Consider the following 20,547-nt stretch of genomic DNA (forward strand, 5'->3'; position numbering starts at 1 on the left):
AACAACAAAAAGGTTGATGATAATAATATTTTTTTAAAATCCCACAAAGAATGGAGCTAGTTAAAAAAACCTCCTTAAAATTAAAGTAGGATAAAAATATATTTAATCAAGATAATTTGATATATGAATCTAACTTCTTCAGGAAGAAAATTTGACAGGGTTCAATAAAAGGAAGTATTAGAGTTTTTTATGGGACATATTGAAGTGTTCTTAAAGCAGATTTTAAATAATGGTGCAAATTAAGAAAATTTAATCATTTTCATCAAAGAACAACTAAAAGTAAATCCAGACTTAATCATTTGAGAGTCTTGTTTATTTAAAAAAGGTTGGAGACTAATTATAATTATGTGTGATGATACATGGAAATACTTTTTTCAAAGTTGTTACCACACCTTCCTTAAAATTTCTTTCCTCCATCAAAAGGAGAGCCAATTATGTCTAGTCATTTCTATTTACCAGGAGTATAAAAACACAAATAAATTGATGTTTTAGTTCAACTGATCATAATCATGAGTTCAACAGAGTAAAACTGGAAATCAGCTTCTTCACCTGGCACCCTAGACCTATCTACCAATTATGCATTCAAAAATATTAAAAGCATAGAGAGACAGACTGGATCTGTCATTTAAGAAATGTATCAATGAGTACTGTAAAAATTAGAATGGGGAAATATAACCTACATTTGTATCAGCATGAATTTGGAAGTTTATATTCACTGTAGGCTTTATATTCATTTGAACATTTAGAAACATTGTAAATTATAAAGAATACAAGCTTTTTCAGTAAAGTTCATAGAATTAAGGTATTCTATGGTATGTCTTAACTATTAATTTTAAAAGAAATTTAATCTATTGAGAATTTTACTAAATTTCAGTGTTGAATTATACTTTTCAACTGATTTATACATCAATTTCACACAGTTCTTGAATCAAATTTATAACTTTGCAAAATAAATGCTTACATATATTAGAAACCTTTTTATTGATATGGGTGAGATGCAAGACCCAAATAATTTAATCCTCACAATACATAAATAAGTCTGGTTCACAATTCAAATGTTTATTGTAGAAAAATGAAAAGTGGTTGCAAGCGTGGCCTCCAAGACCCTTCCCAAATGGATTGAGTACAAGGAGAGCAAAAAAACAGTTTTCACGCTATACAATTTATACCCCCTAAACATTGCATGTGGCATAAGAAGAAGCCCTCCCCATCTCTCAAGTCATTTTTTAAAGTCATTTTACACTACAAAGGGTCAGCATGACCCTTCCTGCAGAACCCCAGTTATCTTATCTTTGTTTCCTTATAGTTTCGCCCTAGGCGGCAGATGTTCCTCTCACCAAATGGTGGCCTTGTCTCAGACTTATGTTCCTGTATTTCAGAGGAGTTTTAGCAAGTCATTGTGTATTGTCTTTACTGATTACATTTTGTGGTTAATTTGCAACAGGAAGAACTTTATAGTTTATTGATACATAAAAGAGTAACTTATTATTTATTCCCTTCAATCTTGTTAGTACTGTAAGTAAATAGTTCAGTGGTTATGATTTGAAATGCTTTATAATAATTTCCTGTTACATAATTACCTATTTTTTATTTCAATCAGCATATATTTCAATGAACATTTTTTAAAAAACATTATATATTAAATCCTGTGAAATCAGCACATTGTTCTTACTTTATTGAAGAAGAATTGACCCATTTTTTTATCATGATGGCCTTGCCTTTTACAATCTTTCCTCATTTTCTTTCATGGTGACTTCTTGAAACTTTGGATTTTTAAAAACGTTAAGATATCACTTCAAATAATTATGGGAAACCCTATAGTTTCCTGTTAGCATGAAACCATGTGTTGTGCAGTATAAAATGATTGACACATCTGAGAAGTATGCCTGATTTGATTCAGTACACATCTGGATTTGCCCAGTATTTTTGACTGCCTTTATGATTTATAAAGGTGTACTTATAGGTTGCACTTATAAAAGTGAGACTATGCTTTCCGCTCCAGGGTAGTAAACATGAGCATGCTGCCATCTAGAATTATTTTAAATAATTTTATGATTCATTACATTTGTTGCCTGAAGATTGAGTATGCTTCATAGCACACAAATCTAAGTCAGATGACGAATCATTACAAACAAACAAATGGCATCCAAAGATAGTTGCCACAAAATTTAAAACAATATACATCTAATATACATTGATCTTGGTTGTTTATTGAGGAATGGGATGGAATCACTTTTTAAAGAAATTATTCAGAGTAGTATTCTATTGTATAACTCAACTGTTAGCAGATGAATTTTAGATAGATGAGAAATGTAGGTTGGATTATAGTATGGAAAAACTTTTGAAATTCTTTCCCATAATGTCTTTTTCTTAGGGCATGTACATTAAATCTACATATGATGGTCTCCATGTAATTACTGGAACAACAGAAAATGTAAGTATTGATAATACATTTTGCTGAGGTGTGGAGCATTTTTAAATTTAACTTTAGATTAAGTTATCCCTGTGATTACCTATCTTAATTGCAAAGGATCAAGAATATGTTATACCACTTATGCATCCATAGCTCACCCTATGGACACTCTACTATAATAATTTATATAATAGCCACCTAAATATATAGTGCAGTAATTGAATTTTCAGAAACTCTCTATCTCTCATCTAAATTCACTTGTGCAGTTCAAATAATAATACAAAACAGGTTGGTTTAACATTAATTTACGCATAAAACATACAGATTGTTCCTACACTGCAATACCACACATTTGGAAATAACAATCTTTAATTTATAAGGGCTTACTGTATCATGCAAATGTAGGACACTGGAAACTTCCAGTGGGAATAAACAATGAGAAGTCTCTTTGTTGTTAGTTGCGAAATCGCGTCTGACCCTTTGCGATCCCATGGACAATGTTCCTCCAGGCCTTCCTGTCCTCTACCATCCTCTGGAGTCATTTAAGCTCACACCTACTGCTTCGGTGAATCCAGCCAGCCACCTCCTCCTCCTCCTCCCCAAAAGAAGTCGTCCCCTTCTTCTTTTGCCATCAATCTTTCCCAGCATTAGGCTCTTCTCCAGTGAGTCCTTCCTTGGTGGCCAAAGTATTTGAGTTTCATCTTCAGGATGTGGCCTTCTAAAGAGCAGTCAGGGTTGATCTCCCCTAGAACTGACCGGTTTGATAGCTTTGCAGTCCAAGGGACTCGCAGGAGTCTTTTCCAGTACCATGGTTCAAAGGCCTCAATTCTTTGACGCTCAGCCTTTCTTAAGATCCAACTTTCACAGCCATATATTGCAACTGGGAAAACCATAGCCTTCACTATATATACTTTTGTTGACAGGGTGATGTCTCTGCTTTTTAGTAAGCTGTGTAGATTTGCCATAGCTTTCCTCCCCAGGAGCAAGCGTCTTTTAATTTCTTGGCCGCAGTCCCCATCTGCGGTGATCTTGGCGCTCAGGAAAATAAAATCTGTCACTACCTCCATTTCTTCCTCATCTATTTGCCAGGAATTGAGAGGACCAGATGCCATGATCTTAATTTTCTTAATGTTGAGTTTCAAGCCAACTTTTGCACTCTCCTTCTTCACCTGTATCAAGAGGATCTTTAGTTCCTCTTCACTGAGCCACAGTCAGCTCCTGGTCTTTATTTTTACTGACTGTATAGTGCAGGGGTAGTCAACCTTTTTATACCTACCGCCTACTTTTGTATCTCTGTTAGTAGCAAAATTTTCTAACCGCCCACCAGTTCCACAATAATGGTGATTTATAAAGTAGGGAAGTAACTTTACTTTATAAAATTTATAAAGCAGAGTTACAGCAAACCCCTACCGCCCACCATGAAAGCTGGAACGCCCACTAGTGGGCGGTAGGGACCAGGTTGACTGCCACTGGTATAGAGCTTCTCCATCTTTGGCTGCAGAGCACATAGTCAATCTGATTTTTTTTGTTGACTGTCTGGTGATATCTATGTGTAGTGTCATCTCTTGGGTTGTTGGAAAAGAGTGTTTGCTAAGACCATCGTATTCTCTTGACAAAATTTTATGAGCCTGTGCCCTGCTTCATTTTGTACTACAAGGCCAAACTTGCTTGTTATTCTGATTATCTTTTGGCTTCCTACCTTAGCATTCCAATCCCCCATGATGATAAAGACATCATTTTTGGTGTTAATTCTATAAGGTGTTATAGCAGTGGTTCCCAAACTTTTTCAGTCCATCGCCCCCTTGATCTTCAGTGCCCCCCACCCAGTGGTGGAATTCAATTTTTTTTACTACCGGTTCTGTGGGCGTGGCTGGAGGCGTCATGCACCTGCTCCCCCCCCCACTCTTTATCGAAGAATGAACCAGGACAATGCCTCTTATCCCCCCCCCATACTGACTCATGGGGACAATGCCTCTTACCCCCCCCCCCCATACTGACTTATTTTTACCATCTACAGCACCTTAACCTCCACTGGAATTTTGATAATAACTTATTCGAGGTTAGACTTGCTCCGCCTGCGGGAGGCCCCTCTCTCGCAGGTTTGGCCCTTGGCTCTTTCAAGGGCCCGCCTCGAGGACGGCTTCGTGGACCCCGAGAGGTGTAGGAGCCGGAAGTTAAGGGGATTTTTAGTAAAATGTTTTTTATCTTTTTTAGGGGGTTCCAGGGTGGGGGGGAGGGCCAATCAGACCGGGAGGAGAGCCAGTGCCAGGCAAACAGGTGAGTCCAGGAAGGACGGGGGTGAGGTGGAGGGGGGGAAAACAAAGGTCACTCGAACAGAGGGTTGTTCTATTACAACGGTCGTGGGGAGAGGGGGATGCGAGGACAGGATAAGATCTCAAGGTCGGTTGGGAGACCGTGGCTGTTGGTTACGCCCGGTCGCTTGTACCAACCCCTGCAGTCTAGGTGGACAGGAACTACAGAGCCAGGGCCTGCGGCTGATGCTTTGCAATGCAAGGTCTGTTACCAACAAGGCCCCCCTCATCAATGAGTTGATCTCAGAGGGGGAGCTAGACCTTGCAGGGATAACGGAGACCTGGTTGGGCCACGAGGGTGGTTTACCCCTCGTGGAAATGTGCCCACCAGGTTTCCGGGCATTCCATCAGCCCCGGGCCCTGGTTAAGGGTGGTGGGGTGGCGGTGGTTATTCGGGAATGTTTAGAGCCGAGGGAGTTCACTGTCCCTCAGATACCCGGGTGTGAGTCCCTTGGTGTGAACTGGGGCCCAGGGAGGCAGTGGGGCTTGCTGATTGTATACTTGGCTCCTCGCTATGCATCAGCAGCCCTGCCCGAGCTCCTCGAGCTAATCTCAGCGACGGCAGTTGAGACCCCCAGACTTTTGGTCATGGGGGACTTCAACTTGCTGTCGACGGGAGCGGCTTCCGAGGTGGCTCGGGAGTTCATGGCTTCCATGACGGCCATGGACCTGACCCAATTAGTTCAGGGCCCCACTCACGAAGGGGGCCACACACTGGACCTCATTTTTGTATCTGAACAGTGGACGAGTGATCTGGGAATAGGGGACTTAGTCATCACGCCCCTGTCATGGTCAGATCACTCATCCCTTCGGCTGGACTTCCCTGGCGCTATCCCCCACCGCGAGGAGGCGGAACCAGACTCTACAAGCTGGTACCGCCCCAGGCACCTGATGGAATCGGATAGATTCCAGACGGAGCTTGGGCCAATACCTGTAGCCCTGTCCCGCTCCCGCTCCGAGGACCTAGTGACTGCCTGGAATAGGGCGACGACTGGGGCCTTGGACCGGGTTGCGCCTTTGCGACCTCTCCTGCGGCATCGACCCACCCGGGCTCCTTGGTTTACTGAGGAGCTAAGGGTGATGAAGCGCCACAGGAGACGTCTAGAGAGCAGGTGGAGGTCCTCACGCTCCGAATCTGACCGAACACAGGTAAGAGCCTATTTGCGGACTTACCTTGTGGCAATAAGAGCGGCCAAGCGTAGGCATTGTGCCGCCCTTATTGCGTCCGCGGATAACCGCCCTGCCGCCCTGTTTCGGGTAACCCGCTCCCTTTTATCGCAGGGGACGCGGGGGGCACCCTTACAGGGAAGAGCAGAGGAGTTTGGGGAATATCTGCAGGACAAAATTGCTCAGATCCGGAGCGGATGGACCTCCGTCAGTGGACCAGACGAGCCGTCAACAGCGAGTCTTGAGAGACCATTCTGGGAGGAGTTTGACTCTGTTGCCCCCGAGGATTTGGACAGGTTGCGTGGACGGCTGCGGCCCACTACATGTTCAATGGACCTGTGTCCCTCCTGGCTGGTACTGGCAGCCTGGGAGGTGACACGAGGCTGGCTTCTGGGCCTGGTGAACGCCTCATTGGGTGAGGGATACTTACCAACCACCTTGAAAGAGGCGGTGGTGAGACCCTTGCTCAAGAGGCCTTCGCTCGACCCAATGGAGCTAGCTAACTACCGTCCAGTCTCCAACCTCCCTTTTTTGGCGAAGGTTGTTGAGAATGTGGTGGCGCAGCAGTTTCCACGACACCTGGACGAATCCGATTATCTAGACCCACGCCAGTCCGGCTTCCGACCCGGGCACAGCACAGAGACAGCCTTGGTCGTGTTGGTCGATGATCTCTGGAGGGCCAGAGATAGGGGTTGCTCCTCTATCCTGGTCCTATTAGACCTCTCGGCGGCTTTTGATACCATCGACCATGGTATCCTATTGCGCCGGTTGGAGGGGATGGGAGTCGGAGGCACCGTTTTGCGGTGGTTCGGCTCCTACCTCTCCGACCGGAAGCAATGTGTGTTGACAGGGGGGCAGAGGTCGACCCTGAGGCCACTCACTTGTGGGGTGCCACAGGGGTCGGTCCTCTCGCCTCTCCTGTTCAACGCATATGTGAAGCCGCTGGGTGAGATCATCCGTGGTTTTGGGGTTGAGTACCACCTGTACGCTGATGATACTCAGCTGTACATTTCAACCCCAAACCACCCCAACGAGGCTGTCGAAGTGATGTCCCGGTGTTTGGAAGCCGTCGGGGTCTGGATGGGGGACAACAGACTCAAACTCAACCCCTCCAAGACTGAGTGGCTGTGGCTACCGGCACCTCGGTTCAGCCAGCTGACACCATCGCTGGCCATAGGGGGCGAACAACTGTCCCCTGTGGAACGGGCGCGCAATTTGGGCGTCCTCCTTGATGCCCGGCTGTCAATGGAGGACCATGTGGCAGCCGTGGCAAGGGGGGCGTTCCACCAGGTCCGCCTGGTGCGCCAATTGTGCCCCCTACTGGACCGGAGTGCCCTGCGCACGGTCACTCATGCGCTGGTGACGTCTCGCCTGGACTACTGCAATGCCCTCTACATGGGGCTTCCCTTGGGACGCATCCGGAGACTGCAGCTAGTTCAGAATGCAGCCGCACGGGTCATCATGGGGAGTACACGATACTCCCACATAACATCCCTCCTGCGCGAGCTGCACTGGCTACCTGTGGCCTTTCGGGTGCGTTTCAAGGTATTGATTACCATCTTTAAAGCGCTCCATGGCATAGGACCTAGTTATCTGCAGGATCGCATCCTACCACACACGTCCCTACGACCAATCCGCTCACACAGGGAGGGACTCCTCCTGGTGCCGTCCGCTAGGCAATGCCAGCGGGCGACACCTAGGAGTAGGTCCTTCTCTGTGATGGGCCCAACCCTCTGGATTGACCTCCCCCCCGACATCAGAACCACCACCGACCTCCGCTCCTTCCGTCAAAAATTAAAAACTCACCTGTTTCAATCAGCTGGCCTGGCACTCTCTTAGTTTTGTCTCCCGGGGATATATTTTAACTGGGTTTGGGTATTTTAATTGGGGATGTTTTCTAGGGTTTCCATAGCATATTTATTTCTTGTACAGTCTCTTCTCCTCCATCTAAATGTTTAGTATTTAATTGTTTTTATACTATTTATATTGTTATTCATGTATTTTATCTGCATTTTACCTGACTGTACACCGCTCCGAGTCCCTTTTTGGGAGAGGGGGCGGTTTAGAAATCCAAATAAATAAATAAATAAAATAAATGTGACTGGGCGGTTTGCACGACGGAAGATAGTAACAGTAAAATTCAAAACTTCAACAATTGCACATTTATTCAAAATCCAATTTAAAAAACTTTAGTTAATATTAATTCAACAAAATTGTTGAACATGATCCAGTGATATCAGGTTTTCAAAGTCTGATAGTCATTTATCAAGAACCTTAGTAACTAGTAACTTAGTAAAACTTAGTAAACTCAGTAAAATTTAGTAACTACTTCACTGTTCAGTAAATTCTTAATGTGATGGATGGGCTTGATGAAGTGATACCAGTTTTCCAATGTCTGGTTTTAAGTCACTTAGCAGGAGACTTAAATCACCACGTTCAGTAATCTGGAGTTGATTTCTTTGCTTGGAGAGAAATTGGATGACCACACTGAAGCCACGTTCCACCAAATATGATGTTGGAAATACAACAAGGAGCTTCTTAACCACTGTCCATAGTGCAGGATAGCAATCAGAAATTTCTTTCTGTAACTAAAACTCTTGGTACGATTTCTTAAACTTTGGCTTCAGCTCAATGTCATTTTGCAGCTCTATGAGTTGTTCCTCCACTACCCCATCTTCCTCAGTATCTGAAAATGGATTTATCACCCAATCTGGAATTTCCATCAAAAGAAGATCCTGATATCACTCAGACATCTAAGACTTAGAATGTCAGCGAAACAACTTTATCTGGATAGTTACATTCCTTCAAAAGCATCATTGTAATTTTCAGTTTCATTAATTTGCACAATATCAACACTAGCTTTGCTACTAACCCCTTCCAAACCATCTGCATAGTCTTTAAGATTTGGTGGTCTAAATATCAAAAACGGTTGACTCACATCACACATCTAAGCAAAACTGAAGTACAATCTATTTGTCCTTTAAAAAAAATCTCAATTTTAAGATTTGTATTACTGTTTTCATCCAGTCCCCATCCAATTGGCGTCCCAGCAGGACAGATATGGGTTATTGTTCCAAAATGGCAAGAAACTCTGGTGTCATTTTTTAAAAGGAACTATGGACAGATAATTGCTCATACTTGCCTTAATATTATTGGCCAAGTTTCTTATTGGCTATGCTAACCAAGAGGTGCTCTGGTCACTGTTAACCCTGCTGCAAAATTTATGTGTGTACATATCCACACATAGAAAGGCATACAATATAATCTTATCTCCTTCAGATTGCCAATTATTTTGCACGACACAAACATTCTGACTTTAAATGCTTATGTGGTTTCAATGGCTAAACTTCTGCTCGCCGAACCAACTATTCGAAACCAGTAATTCCGCAAGGAGAGAGGATGGGAATGGGGATATTTCAAAAACTAAACACATATCCTAAAAGAAAATCCGCCTGCGACCAGCATTGAGTGTAGCTTTTATAAATAAATGAGCTGGAAGGGAACTTGGAGGTCTTCTGGTCCAGCCCCGTGCTCGAGCAGGAGAACCTATACCAGAGGTCTTCAAACTTGGCAACTTTAAGACTTGTGGACTTCAACTCCCAGAATTCTCCAGACAGCTATGGACTTCAACTCCCAGCTATGCTGGCTGGAGAATTGTGAGAGTTGAAGTCCACACGTCTTAAAGTTGCCAAGTTTGGGGACTCCTGACCTATACTACAGTAGTATATACATATAGTATACTATACCTATATCAAAGAAAGCTCCCGTGAGTTTAACAACACCAGTATTTCCAAGACTGGAAACGGAAGATTGCAATGCGAGCTCCCTCCTGCTGGTAATCCAAACCTCCCTAATCAAAATCCACACCACCAAAAGGGAGCAACCGCACTTCCGCTCATCCGCCCCTCCCCCCAGTTACTTTTACCCAGCAGCGTCTCTATGCAAAGGAAAAGGATGGCACGAAATATGTGACCGTTTTTTAAACCAGTGGCAAAGAGCTCTCTCGCAAGCTCAACTAGAATTCAATTGGTGGGTTCCCCCCCCCCCAACAACACCGTGCACGATCTCCCTACCCATCGACCGTTTAAAAAAAAAACCTTTTCACAAGCCAAGCTGGTCAGTTAAGACACCAGTGGTTTTGGGGGGTGGGCGATTGAAGCGGCATGCGCCTCTCTCCTGGGAGGAAGGCAGTGATTGCAGGGGAGGGTGGTGACGTTGCTTAAAGGGAAACCCGCAGCTATTTCCAGGTTTGTTTGGGTAATTTCGTCCTTCTGCCCGCACCGATGGGCTTTAAACAGTCCATCTTCTGCTCGGCAAGTTTCTCCTTTCCATCTGAGAATTAGCTAAGAGGAAGCTACCAACCTAGGGGCAACGCCCTCTGCAGCCAACACAATACATGATCTTTTTTTCCTCGCCCTCTTAGTGCCCCCCTGCTGCCCCCCTTGCCTCTTAGGGCCCCCCTGCTGCCCCCCTTGCCTCTTAGCGCCCCCCTAAGTCATCCCACTGCCCCCAGAGGGTGGTATCGCCCACTTTGGGAACCACTGTGTTATAGGGTTTCATAAAACCGGTCAAGTTCATCCTCTTCAGCACCAGTGGTTGGGGCATAGAGTTGGATTGCTGTGATGTTGAATGGTTTGCCTTGCTTTCGAACTAAGATCATTCTGTCATTTTGGGGATTGTATCCCAGTATTGCTTTTCCTATTCTTTTATTGACTATGAAGGCTACTCCATTTCTTCTGAGGGATTTTTGCCTCCAAGTAATATACCTGATGGTCACCTGAATTAAATTATATACCTGATGGTCACCTGAATTAAGTTCATATCTGTCCATTTTAGTTTGCTGATTCCTAAGATGTCAATGTTCAGTCTTGTCATCTCTTGTTTGACCACTTCCAGCTTGCCTTGGTTCATGAATCTTACATTCCATGTTCCTAAGGAGTATAGATCTTTACAGCATTGGACTTTCCTTTCACCACCAGATACATCCACAGCTGAGCGTCCTTTCAGTTTTGGCCCAGCCACTTCACTCTTTCTGACACTACTACTACTAGCCCTCTGCTCTTCCCCAGTAGCATGTTGGACACTTTCCGACCTGAGGGGCTCATCTTCTGGCATCATATCTTTTTGCCTTTTGGTACTGTCCATGGGGTTTTCATGGCAAAGATACTGGAGTGGGTTGCCATTTCCTTCTCCAGTGGATCACGTTTTGTCAGAGCTCTCTGCTATGACCTCTCCATCTTGGGTAGCCCTGCATGGCATAGCTCATAGCTTCATTGAGCTATGTAAGCCCCTTCACCACAACAAGGTAGTAATCCATGAAGGGGGAGGGGTCTCTAGCTTAGGTTAAATTTATGACAATGTTCTTTTCCACAAGTTACTTTTGCACTAAATTCACACAGTACATAGTAAATCCTATGACTGGCTGACCAATCCACAGACCTGAAGGGATAAATGGGTCATTGCACATAGGTATGTGCATTGATAAATCTGGCTTGTGATATGATATGATATGATGTGGACATTGTCATCTTAAAAGAACGATCAGACTTTTCAATTTTGATAAAGACCTAACATCTCTAAATATAAATTATTTTACCAAACAACTTAGAAGTCAGCATATGGTTGGTTTATTTTGTTATATAAGGCTTAAATATTTATTTCCAACTTACCAAACTAGAAGGATCCCCATCCCTGTACAATTGAACACATGGATGAATTTATCTGAATGTATGTAAGCCAAAGGTAAAGCTTGCTGCTACAGTTGTCTCACCTTTTCATATTACTTGAATCCTCATGACTAGTTGAGAGGGCTACTAATGCTTCATTTTTAGGTCAGCACAATACACATGAATGCCCAATAATTTTCTTTTCTGTTGGTTTATATTACTTGGTTAACATTTCTCTTAGGGTGGAAATGATATCAGATCAAGTTATCTGGGTTGCTCCTTCAAACACATTACATAAGTGATCCAATGGGTGTCTCACCTAATTTCTCAACCAGGGCAGGGTTAACCAGACATCTGGTGCACCCCAAGTCCAAGAGGGCTACTAGGCTTCCCTTGGATTGAACCACCAGTTCTATAGGGATGGTCACTGGATTGACCGGATGACTTACCAAGGGATCATTGTTGTAGTTCGTTATGTTTTCCACTGGACTGTCCACCAGGCTGGTTGGAGTTCTCTCACCATCCTTGGGGGATGTGTTGGACTCTATGATTTATATTCCTTTCAGGGGTGTGTCATGGCTTCCCTATGGTGGTTTTGCCAATTTTTTGACAGGATCTGGAGTTGCCGTCTGGGTTGGGCATGCAGCTCAGCAGTCAGCAGTTCAGTGCCCCTCCTTCCTGCACCTAAAGCAGCAGAGCATCAATGTGGGCTTGCTAATGTAACAGCTGTTTCTGAGCCTCCTTCTTTTCAGGGTAGAATCTTCACCACCCACAGCTTGGCCGATATTTGGATCAAGCCAGGTCAAGCAAGGACATATCAGCTCTGGAGGGGGATCTCCCCTGGAAACAGAGATGTAGACCTTCTCACTTAATCTGTCTCGGAAGCATCTGATCAAGGTGTCTTCTGGCCAGTTGGACCATCAGGGTCTTAGTGGGTCATCTTCTTCGAGGCCACTAGGATAGATCCAGCCCTCCAGGAGGGGTTTTTGAGGATTCTTTCCTCCAGGCTTTGATCTCTTCTTGATCACTTCCTTGAGCTGACATTGTTTGCATGGTCCCCTCAGTAGATGCAATTTCCTCTCCATGTTGACCACAACTGCAGAGCTTTCCTAATGTCAGACCTACTTCAATCTGATCCCTTAGAAAAGAAAGACCTTTGATTCCATTTGATTGAAACAAAAAGTTCTTTTTACTAAAAGATGTTGGCTGCAGTAATGTCAGGTGAGCTCTGGGTTTCCTATGCTCAAAAGATACAGAAAGGTTTCCCCTCATCCCAGTCCTTCCTCTGTGACCAGTCTGTCTTCAGCTAATCAGAACTCAAAGTCAAAGTGTTTTGAGAACGCTGAGATGTTTTGGTGTAATTCACATTCTTTCTCAGGGTGCTGGACCTTGGATGGTGGTACAAACTGGCTCCAAGCTTCTCTGGTCTTTATCACCTGTCATTCCCCCCTCCCTATTTCCCATCACATACACAACTTTATTGCCCATCTATCCCTCCCCCCTTTTAGCCTTTGATGGCAGGATGCTTGTGATGTGCCAAGCGGAGCTTTGACTATTAGCAACTGCTCCATTCTAAGCCTCATTCCTCTCAATCACATAATGTAAAAAGAGTACTTCAGTTTTTCATGTATTATACAAAGATATAGCTATTGCTGGTAAAAGGGCATGGAAACAATTCAAAAAGATACATTCAATGTGCTTCATTTATTTTATTTTTATCATATGTTAGAAGTCAGTAAGTGCTGGTATGAAATACTGCTAGGATAAGTCATATTTTTGTGTTTTTAAAATAGATTTTGTAATTTCCAGATGGGTAGGTCAATCCTGGGATATACATAGAAATTGTATACGGAATAGCAAAACTGTACAGAACTCAGTTACATTCATAATAATCTTCTGACTGTATTTTAAGATTATTTGCACTTACAACTATTGTCTAAAATTGTGGAAATTTATGTTATCATTGTAGCAACAAGAAAAATTAATATAGTCAGAGATCCAAAACACATATAATAACTGTAAATTAATTACTTACAACTAAATGAGCTCTCATTGGTAGTTTATGTAAAAGAATCCAAACTTTAAAAGGCAGTTTTAGCATTGGAATAAAAAAAATGCTTTCAAATAATATAAATTAAATAGAAGCTTTTGTATTATGAATTTTCTTTGGAGAGACATTGTGAAACATATTTGTGTTTTCGTGGATTAGAATAAATTGAATAAACTTTAGCAAAATATATATTATGGCCTATCTGAAAATTATACATCTTAGTGTCTTATGGTTAAGAAATGCTGTGTAGGATACAGAAAATGCCTTTTGCTTTTAAATTGAGTATATTTGATTTAAGTGGTCTAATATTGATTACATTCTGAGAACAGTTTTCATTTATTTGTCTGTTCTAAATATCCTTATTGTATAAACTGTGAGATTCTGTATTATAAATGATTCAAAATGCCTTTTCATTTGTGATACACTTAGTGTGTCTATTATAAATAAAAGCATCAGTGGTGGGTTTCCATTTTTTTTACTACTGGTTCGCTTGTGTGTGCATGTGGGATGCTTCTGCACATGTGCAGAAATGTCTGGGCAGGTGGGCAGAACTTCTTCCTTCTTCAGCCTACTGTCTGATTTATTTATTTACATTTACAAATTATAAGGTAGTTTTTTCAGGATTAAATACACCAATCCACCTGGAACTGAAAAACAACTTTTTCAGTTGGAGATGCTACCGTAATGGTAGCATATTGCTTCAGTTTAGCTGAAGTCTGTTGTTCTGCCTTCCTCCTGTTGTTTGGATTTTAAAGCAGATATTGCTGTTTTAAATTTTTTAAAAATACTGTCTTGGCAATTATTGGATTTTTATTGATGAGGTTTTTGAATCATTTTGTTACTTTCATGAGCTGTTATGAACAGCTACTTATCTCACAAACAAGTATTTTACTAGAATTTTCACATATAGAAAAAAAGATAATGAACATTCATGTTCAAATTAAAATAGAGTTACAGAAATAAACATTTTAGAAATATTTTTGCAATCGCTGCAAATTTTACATAAATTTATACTTGGCAAATATGTAATTGGTGGTCAAATTAGCAAACTGGATAACCATATTTAAAAGACTCTTTATATTTCAATTATTAACAAAATTATATTAAAAGATATAAAATATTCCTCTGCTGCCTGTCTCAAAATCCTAAAGAAAGTGTTCTGACTGTTGAAGGATAGTATTTAAAAAGAATGGGGGAAGAACAATGGAAGATAATGAGTTAAACTTGAATGTTTGAGAGTTATTTTGAAATAATAGTTTCTATGTAGAATTATGGATTTATTTAATGGTTTAATTGTGATTTTATATTTGTGGTTTTCTATTTGTTTCCATATTTACATCCTAACTGGAAAATAATAAAAATTGACATACACCCAAGAATTCCAAGCTTACATATTTTAAAATTTTAAAATTAATTTACACATTTACAAAACTATTTACTAGAAAATTTAAATACATTTTCCTAGCTGAATTATTTTTTTGCAAAAGGAGAGATGATAATCTGTAAGAATTGTATTCTTTATCATCTCTTTTATTTTAAATTCAGTCACCTGCAGATCGATGTAAGAAAATCCATGCTGGAGATGAAGTGATTCAAGTTAATCACCAAACTGTGGTATGTATAATTGAATTCTTTTCATTTGAAGAGGAAGATGCATTAATTTATCAGCAACTTATGTTAACAAATTTAGTTTTTTATGTTGAGCAGCATCTGCATGAGATATTTAAAAATTAATAATTCTTGTGATGTTTATATATAGTCACTTCTTCAACAATTAAAAGAAAACATAGCTGGCTAGTTTATAAAAGTTAAATGCCGCCTCTTAAAAAAAAGTTTTGCTTTTCATGATAATTTGCTGCTACTTAATGGGTATATTGAGCCATGGTGGTGCAGTGGGTAGAATGCAGTACTGCTGCAGGCTACTTCTGCTGACTGCTGATTGCCAGAAGTTTGGCAGTTCAAATCTCACTGGCTCAAGGTTGACTCAGTTTTCCATCCTTCTGAGGTCAGCAAAATGAGAACCCAGATTGTTTGGGCAATATGCTGATTCTGTAAACTGCTTAGAGAGGGCTGTAAAGCATTGTGAAGCAGTATATAAGTCAAGGTGCTATTGCTACAGTATATTACTTTCCTAGAAACAGCAGCTGAAAATGTCAGTCGTATCATGAGAAAAGCACCGGTGAATTTTAGCCACTCATACAACATTATCATATGAAACTAAAAATTTTCTCTATCAATATGTGTTTGCTAATATTCATACAGGAGACTTTGTATAAAAAAACCTCTAACAGAACAAAATCTTACAGTACTAAATATTTAAAGACTGGCGGATTTCTTACTTTCATAGAATTGGTATAAATGCTATGGCATAAAAATGGGAATCAAAAGTATTACATTAATTTATTTTGTTTTTGATACTTTAGTGGGATAATATATACTTTATTTCATTCCTTATGATGTGAGGAAAATATATTTTAGCTATTAGGATGAAATAATACTCAGTTTCCCTGAAAATAAGACAGGGTCTTATTTTCTTTTGACCCCTGAAATATGACCTTGGCCTTATTATTTGGGGGGGGGGCTTATTATTTTCTGGCAGGTGGGTCAGGCTAGAAGCAAGACACACGTCTTACCTTTCCAACTCCGTCGTGTTCCTCGCCATTGTGTCCAGGGAAACACATTTTAAAAAACCTTCTCACGAGTTCAGTCAAACTTCTCAAACTCACAAGAAGATTCTTTTACAATGTGCTTCCTTGGACACAACAGTGAGGAATGTGATGGAGCTGCCAATCTCTGGTAAGATGTGCGTCTCATGGTGGGGCGCAATTTGGGGGTGACAGGTGGGGCAGAGGATGGGGTAGGCTGGGCTGTGAGTCTTACCAAACACTGACAGCTCCGTCACATCTCTCGGCCAGTCTGGGCAGGGAAACACCATGCACGGTAAAGAAAAACTTCTCGTGAATGCGAGCAATTAATGCCCCACCTGCATGTTGTTTCTGGCATCTTTTACCAGTGTAGAGGGGGGTGGCAGGTGGGGCATGGAGCGAGATGTGGCTCCCCTTGCCGTCTTTCTCGCCCCCTTGCCGGGCATGGCAGGGCTTCCTGCCAATTGCTTAGCCACCAGCATCTTTTAGGGTTACAATTTGGGGGTAGCAGATGGAGTGGGGAGAAGCAAGGCGTGTGTCCTAGTAGTACTGGAGACTTACAGCTCTGTTACATTCCTTGCCATTGTGTCCAGGGAAGCACCTTGTAAAAAGAAACCTCATGAGTTCGAGAATTTTGATTGAACTTGCGAGGTTTTTTTTACAAGATGTTTCCCTGGAGAAAACAGTGAGGAATGCGACAGAACTGCAAGTCTCTGGCTAGGACGCACACCTCGCTTCTCTCCCACCCTACCTGCCACCCCTCTCACTAAAGAGATGGTGGGGAAGGGAAGCAGCCAGGATGCTGTTGCTATTGGGATGGGTTGGGAGGTGTTGGGCCATGAGACATGAGTCTTACCAGACACTGACAGCTCCCTTGCATCTCTCAGCCAGTCTGTGCAGGAAAACATCTTGCACAGTAAAGAAAAACTTCTCGCGAGTATGAGAAGTTAATTGCTTGCACTCGCGAGAAGTTTTTATTTACTGTGCAAGGTGTTTTCCTGCACAGACTGGCTGAGAGCCGTGACGGAGCTGTGAGTGTCCTATAAGACTTGCGGCCCGGCCTGCCCCATCCCCCACCCCACCTGCCACCCCAAAATTGCACCCCACCGTGATAATGTTTGTCTTACCGGAGACTGGCAGCTCCATCGCGTTCCTCACCATTGTGTCCAGAGAAACATTTTGAAAAAAAAACCTCATGAGTTCGAGAAGTTTGATTGAACTTGCAAGGTTTTTTTTACAAGGTGCTTCCCTGGAGAAAACACCAAGGAACGCGACATAACTCAACTCTCCAATACCACTAGGATGTGCACGTCTCTTCTCCCCCACCCCACCTGCCATCCCTCTTGCTAAAAAGATGGTGGGAAAGGGAAGCAGCCATTGGGGCGGGGAGGTGGTCTTTTTGCGGGAGGTGGTCTTTTTGTGCAGGAAGGAGTGGGGTGTGAGGTGTGTTGCTGGCCTGCCACTCTTTTTGCATAGGGTGCTCTTTTTGCCCGGCCAAGCCTTACTCGTAGTACATTAAGGGCGTGTGGGGTGCATGGGGCATGTCCTCCCCTTTCCTCCCTCTGCCCTTGCCTCCTCACCTTTGGTTGTTTGAACTTAAAGCAACAAGTGGAAATGGCAGGACCGGCATTTAAGTAATTGGGCTTATTATCAGGACGTGTCCTATTTTGGGGGAAATACGGTATTAACAAACTTTGCAGTGCGCCTCAGCAGTTAGCAAAACTTAGTTGACCATTGCTATTCTGTGAAGATAAGCAAGATCAGGCTAAATTAGCACAGACTAAATTAACACTTCAATCAGAAAAGTCGGCAGTTCAGCGGTTCGAATCCCTAGCACTCCGTAATGGAGTGAATTCCCGTTACTTGTCCCAGCTTCTGCCAACCTAGCAGTTTGAAAGCATGTAGAAAAATAGAACCATCTTTGGTAGGAACGTAACAGCATTCTTTGTGCCTCCTGTGTTTAGTCATGCTGGCCACATGACCACGGAGATGTCTTTGGACTGCAGTGACTCTTCGGCTTTGAAACAGAGATGAGCATCGGCCCTAGAGTTGGGAACAACTACCCTGTTTTCCCAAAAATAAGATCTCCCCAGATAATAAGCCCAATTGGACTTTTGAGCGCATGCCCTAAAATAAGCCACCCCCCAAAAAATAAGCCCTCCCCAAAAATATTGCAACACAGAAGAGCCATGAGGTGACCATGGTCGCCGCCTCCTACATCTCAAAAATAATAAGACCTCCCCGAAAATAAGGCCAAGTGCTTATTTTGGGGGGGTCAAAAGAAAACAAGACCCTCTTATTTTCGAAGAAACACAGTAGCACATATGTTCGAGGGGAACCTTTACCTTTTGTAAGTTGATCTAGGAAATTCAGGTCTGTTTCCTGATTGTAAAGTAAAAAATATATATTTCCTTGAAGAAAACATTGGCAAACATCTGTAACATGGTACAAAACCCTCCATTATAGTAGATTCAGTATGCAGAAACTGAGGTCAATTTGAGTGAGTTTGTAAATTTATTTAGTCTGGCAATGAAAGTTCTATAACTTTCAGGGGGTTGGACTAGAAGACCTCCAAGGTCCCTTCCAATTCTACTATTGTATTGTATTGTATAACTTGGGATGATGTTAGGATGATGTTGATGCTCCTACATTTCTGTAGTGATGGACAAAAACCTGATCCATAGGAAATGAAATACGTTCTATGGCACTTTGTAAAAGACAGATGAAGATGTTATGCTATTTAGGATTGACCAGTTGGCGTCCCAGCAGGACAGATATGGGTTAGCGGGGCTCCGCAAAACCCAGCCAATACCTGCTTGCCAGGAGACTCTACGGGGCATAATTAACAAGAATTACCCCTGAAACTGAATACTTGACTTGGTGGATTAATGAGATTTGGGAAATATAGTGGGCTGCTCTGGATTATTAATACTATCTGATAGAATGTTCTATGAGGCAATAGAAGAAAAATTAAACAAGACTTATAAATGTTGATAACTTCCACTGCAAATTGGAAAATTCTGAGGACTATAAATTTTGTGGATTTTGAGGAACAGTTCCGGGACTGAGTAGATTTTACTAATATTGGCTTTTTAGGTGTTTCTGGGCAATTGGGACATTGGAATCTTTGTGGATTTTTTTTTTTTTGAAAATGTTTTATTGGTTTTTACAAATTTTTTAAAGGAAAAAGGGTAAAAAAAAAGTATAGAAAATTTTGACAGCTACATCATGGGGGGGAAGGTAATTCCCCCAGATCTCACAACTTTTACAAAGAGAAATAGAAAAACATCAACATTTGAATAAACATTGGCAGTTTTTGATTTTACATTAGATCATCAGTATGTTCAATCATTTTTTTGTATCGCTTCCAAGAATTACATTATAACAACAATTGCAATAATGTTTCAATTCATTTTTGTGACCAAAGTCTTCTCAGTGTTGGATCCTCCCCCCTGTCTTCTGGCAGAGCCTCGGCCCCTCCCTCCTTCATATCTTGTCAGTGGTGGATGACGCTTGCCTGCGCTCCACCAGCTCGGCTGGGACCGGAGACGTTTCCTCAGCGGAGCGGAGCTCCTGAAAGGGACGCAGGCTCAGGCTGCCAGGCTGCCACCGCTCCACTGAAGACATTGCTGAGCAGAGAAACGTCTCCGGTCCCAGCCGAGCTGGTGGAGAGCAGGCAAGCGTCGTCCCTTCGCCAGGGGCGGGGCAAGAACGTACTTCCAGGTTCATTGCCGAACGGGAGCGCGCGATCCGGTGCGATCCGGCAGGAACCCACCACTGTATCTTGTGTACTGTCCCCTATTTCGTCTGGGAAATTTGATAGGCCAATTTGGAATACTAAGAAGAAAGAAGAAAAATTGAATAAGATTTAAAGTTTAGAAAATTCAGAGGGTAAAAATTGGAAAATTTTTAGAACTATAAATTGAGGGCAGTTTGAGGAACAGTTCCATGATCGTGTCAATTTTATTAATACTGGTATGTTTGGTGTTTCGGGACAATTGGGTTATTGAAATTTTGCTAGAATAGTCAGCAATGATTAGTGTAGTATATCAGCACAAAATGTCAGCAGGAGAAAACAGATGAAGTCTATAAAGAAATAATGTTGATTTTTCAATGTATTAAGGAAGTTATAATAAGGAATCATAAGGAGATGATGGAATTGATGCAAGATACGGTGAAATTAGGAAAACCCCAGCAAAGGACAATAAAAAATGAACAAAAATTCAGAAAATAAAGGAGAAACTAGAAAGTGTTGAGTAAAAAACAGAGGAGATAATTCCAAAAATGATACAAG

The 20,547-nt window shown here is 42.1% G+C and overlaps 1 protein-coding gene across 6 annotated transcripts in view; it reads left to right on the plus strand.

Moving 5' to 3' along the window:
* Nucleotides 1–20,547, plus strand: part of CNKSR2 (connector enhancer of kinase suppressor of Ras 2) — a 318,427-nt gene that overhangs the window by 153,182 nt on the left and 144,698 nt on the right. For all 6 annotated transcript variants that reach the window (XM_081947981.1, XM_081947982.1, XM_081947978.1 and 3 more), the window contains exons 7-8: nucleotides 2,375–2,434; nucleotides 15,154–15,222. In XM_081947981.1, the coding sequence (XP_081804107.1) occupies nucleotides 2,375–2,434; nucleotides 15,154–15,222 (129 nt within the window). The remainder of the gene's footprint in view (nucleotides 1–2,374; nucleotides 2,435–15,153; nucleotides 15,223–20,547) is intronic.

The sequence above is a fragment of the Natrix helvetica genome (genome assembly GCF_964273705.1).
Source record: "Natrix helvetica genome assembly, chromosome: 3".
Lineage (NCBI taxonomy): Eukaryota > Metazoa > Chordata > Lepidosauria > Squamata > Natricidae > Natrix > Natrix helvetica.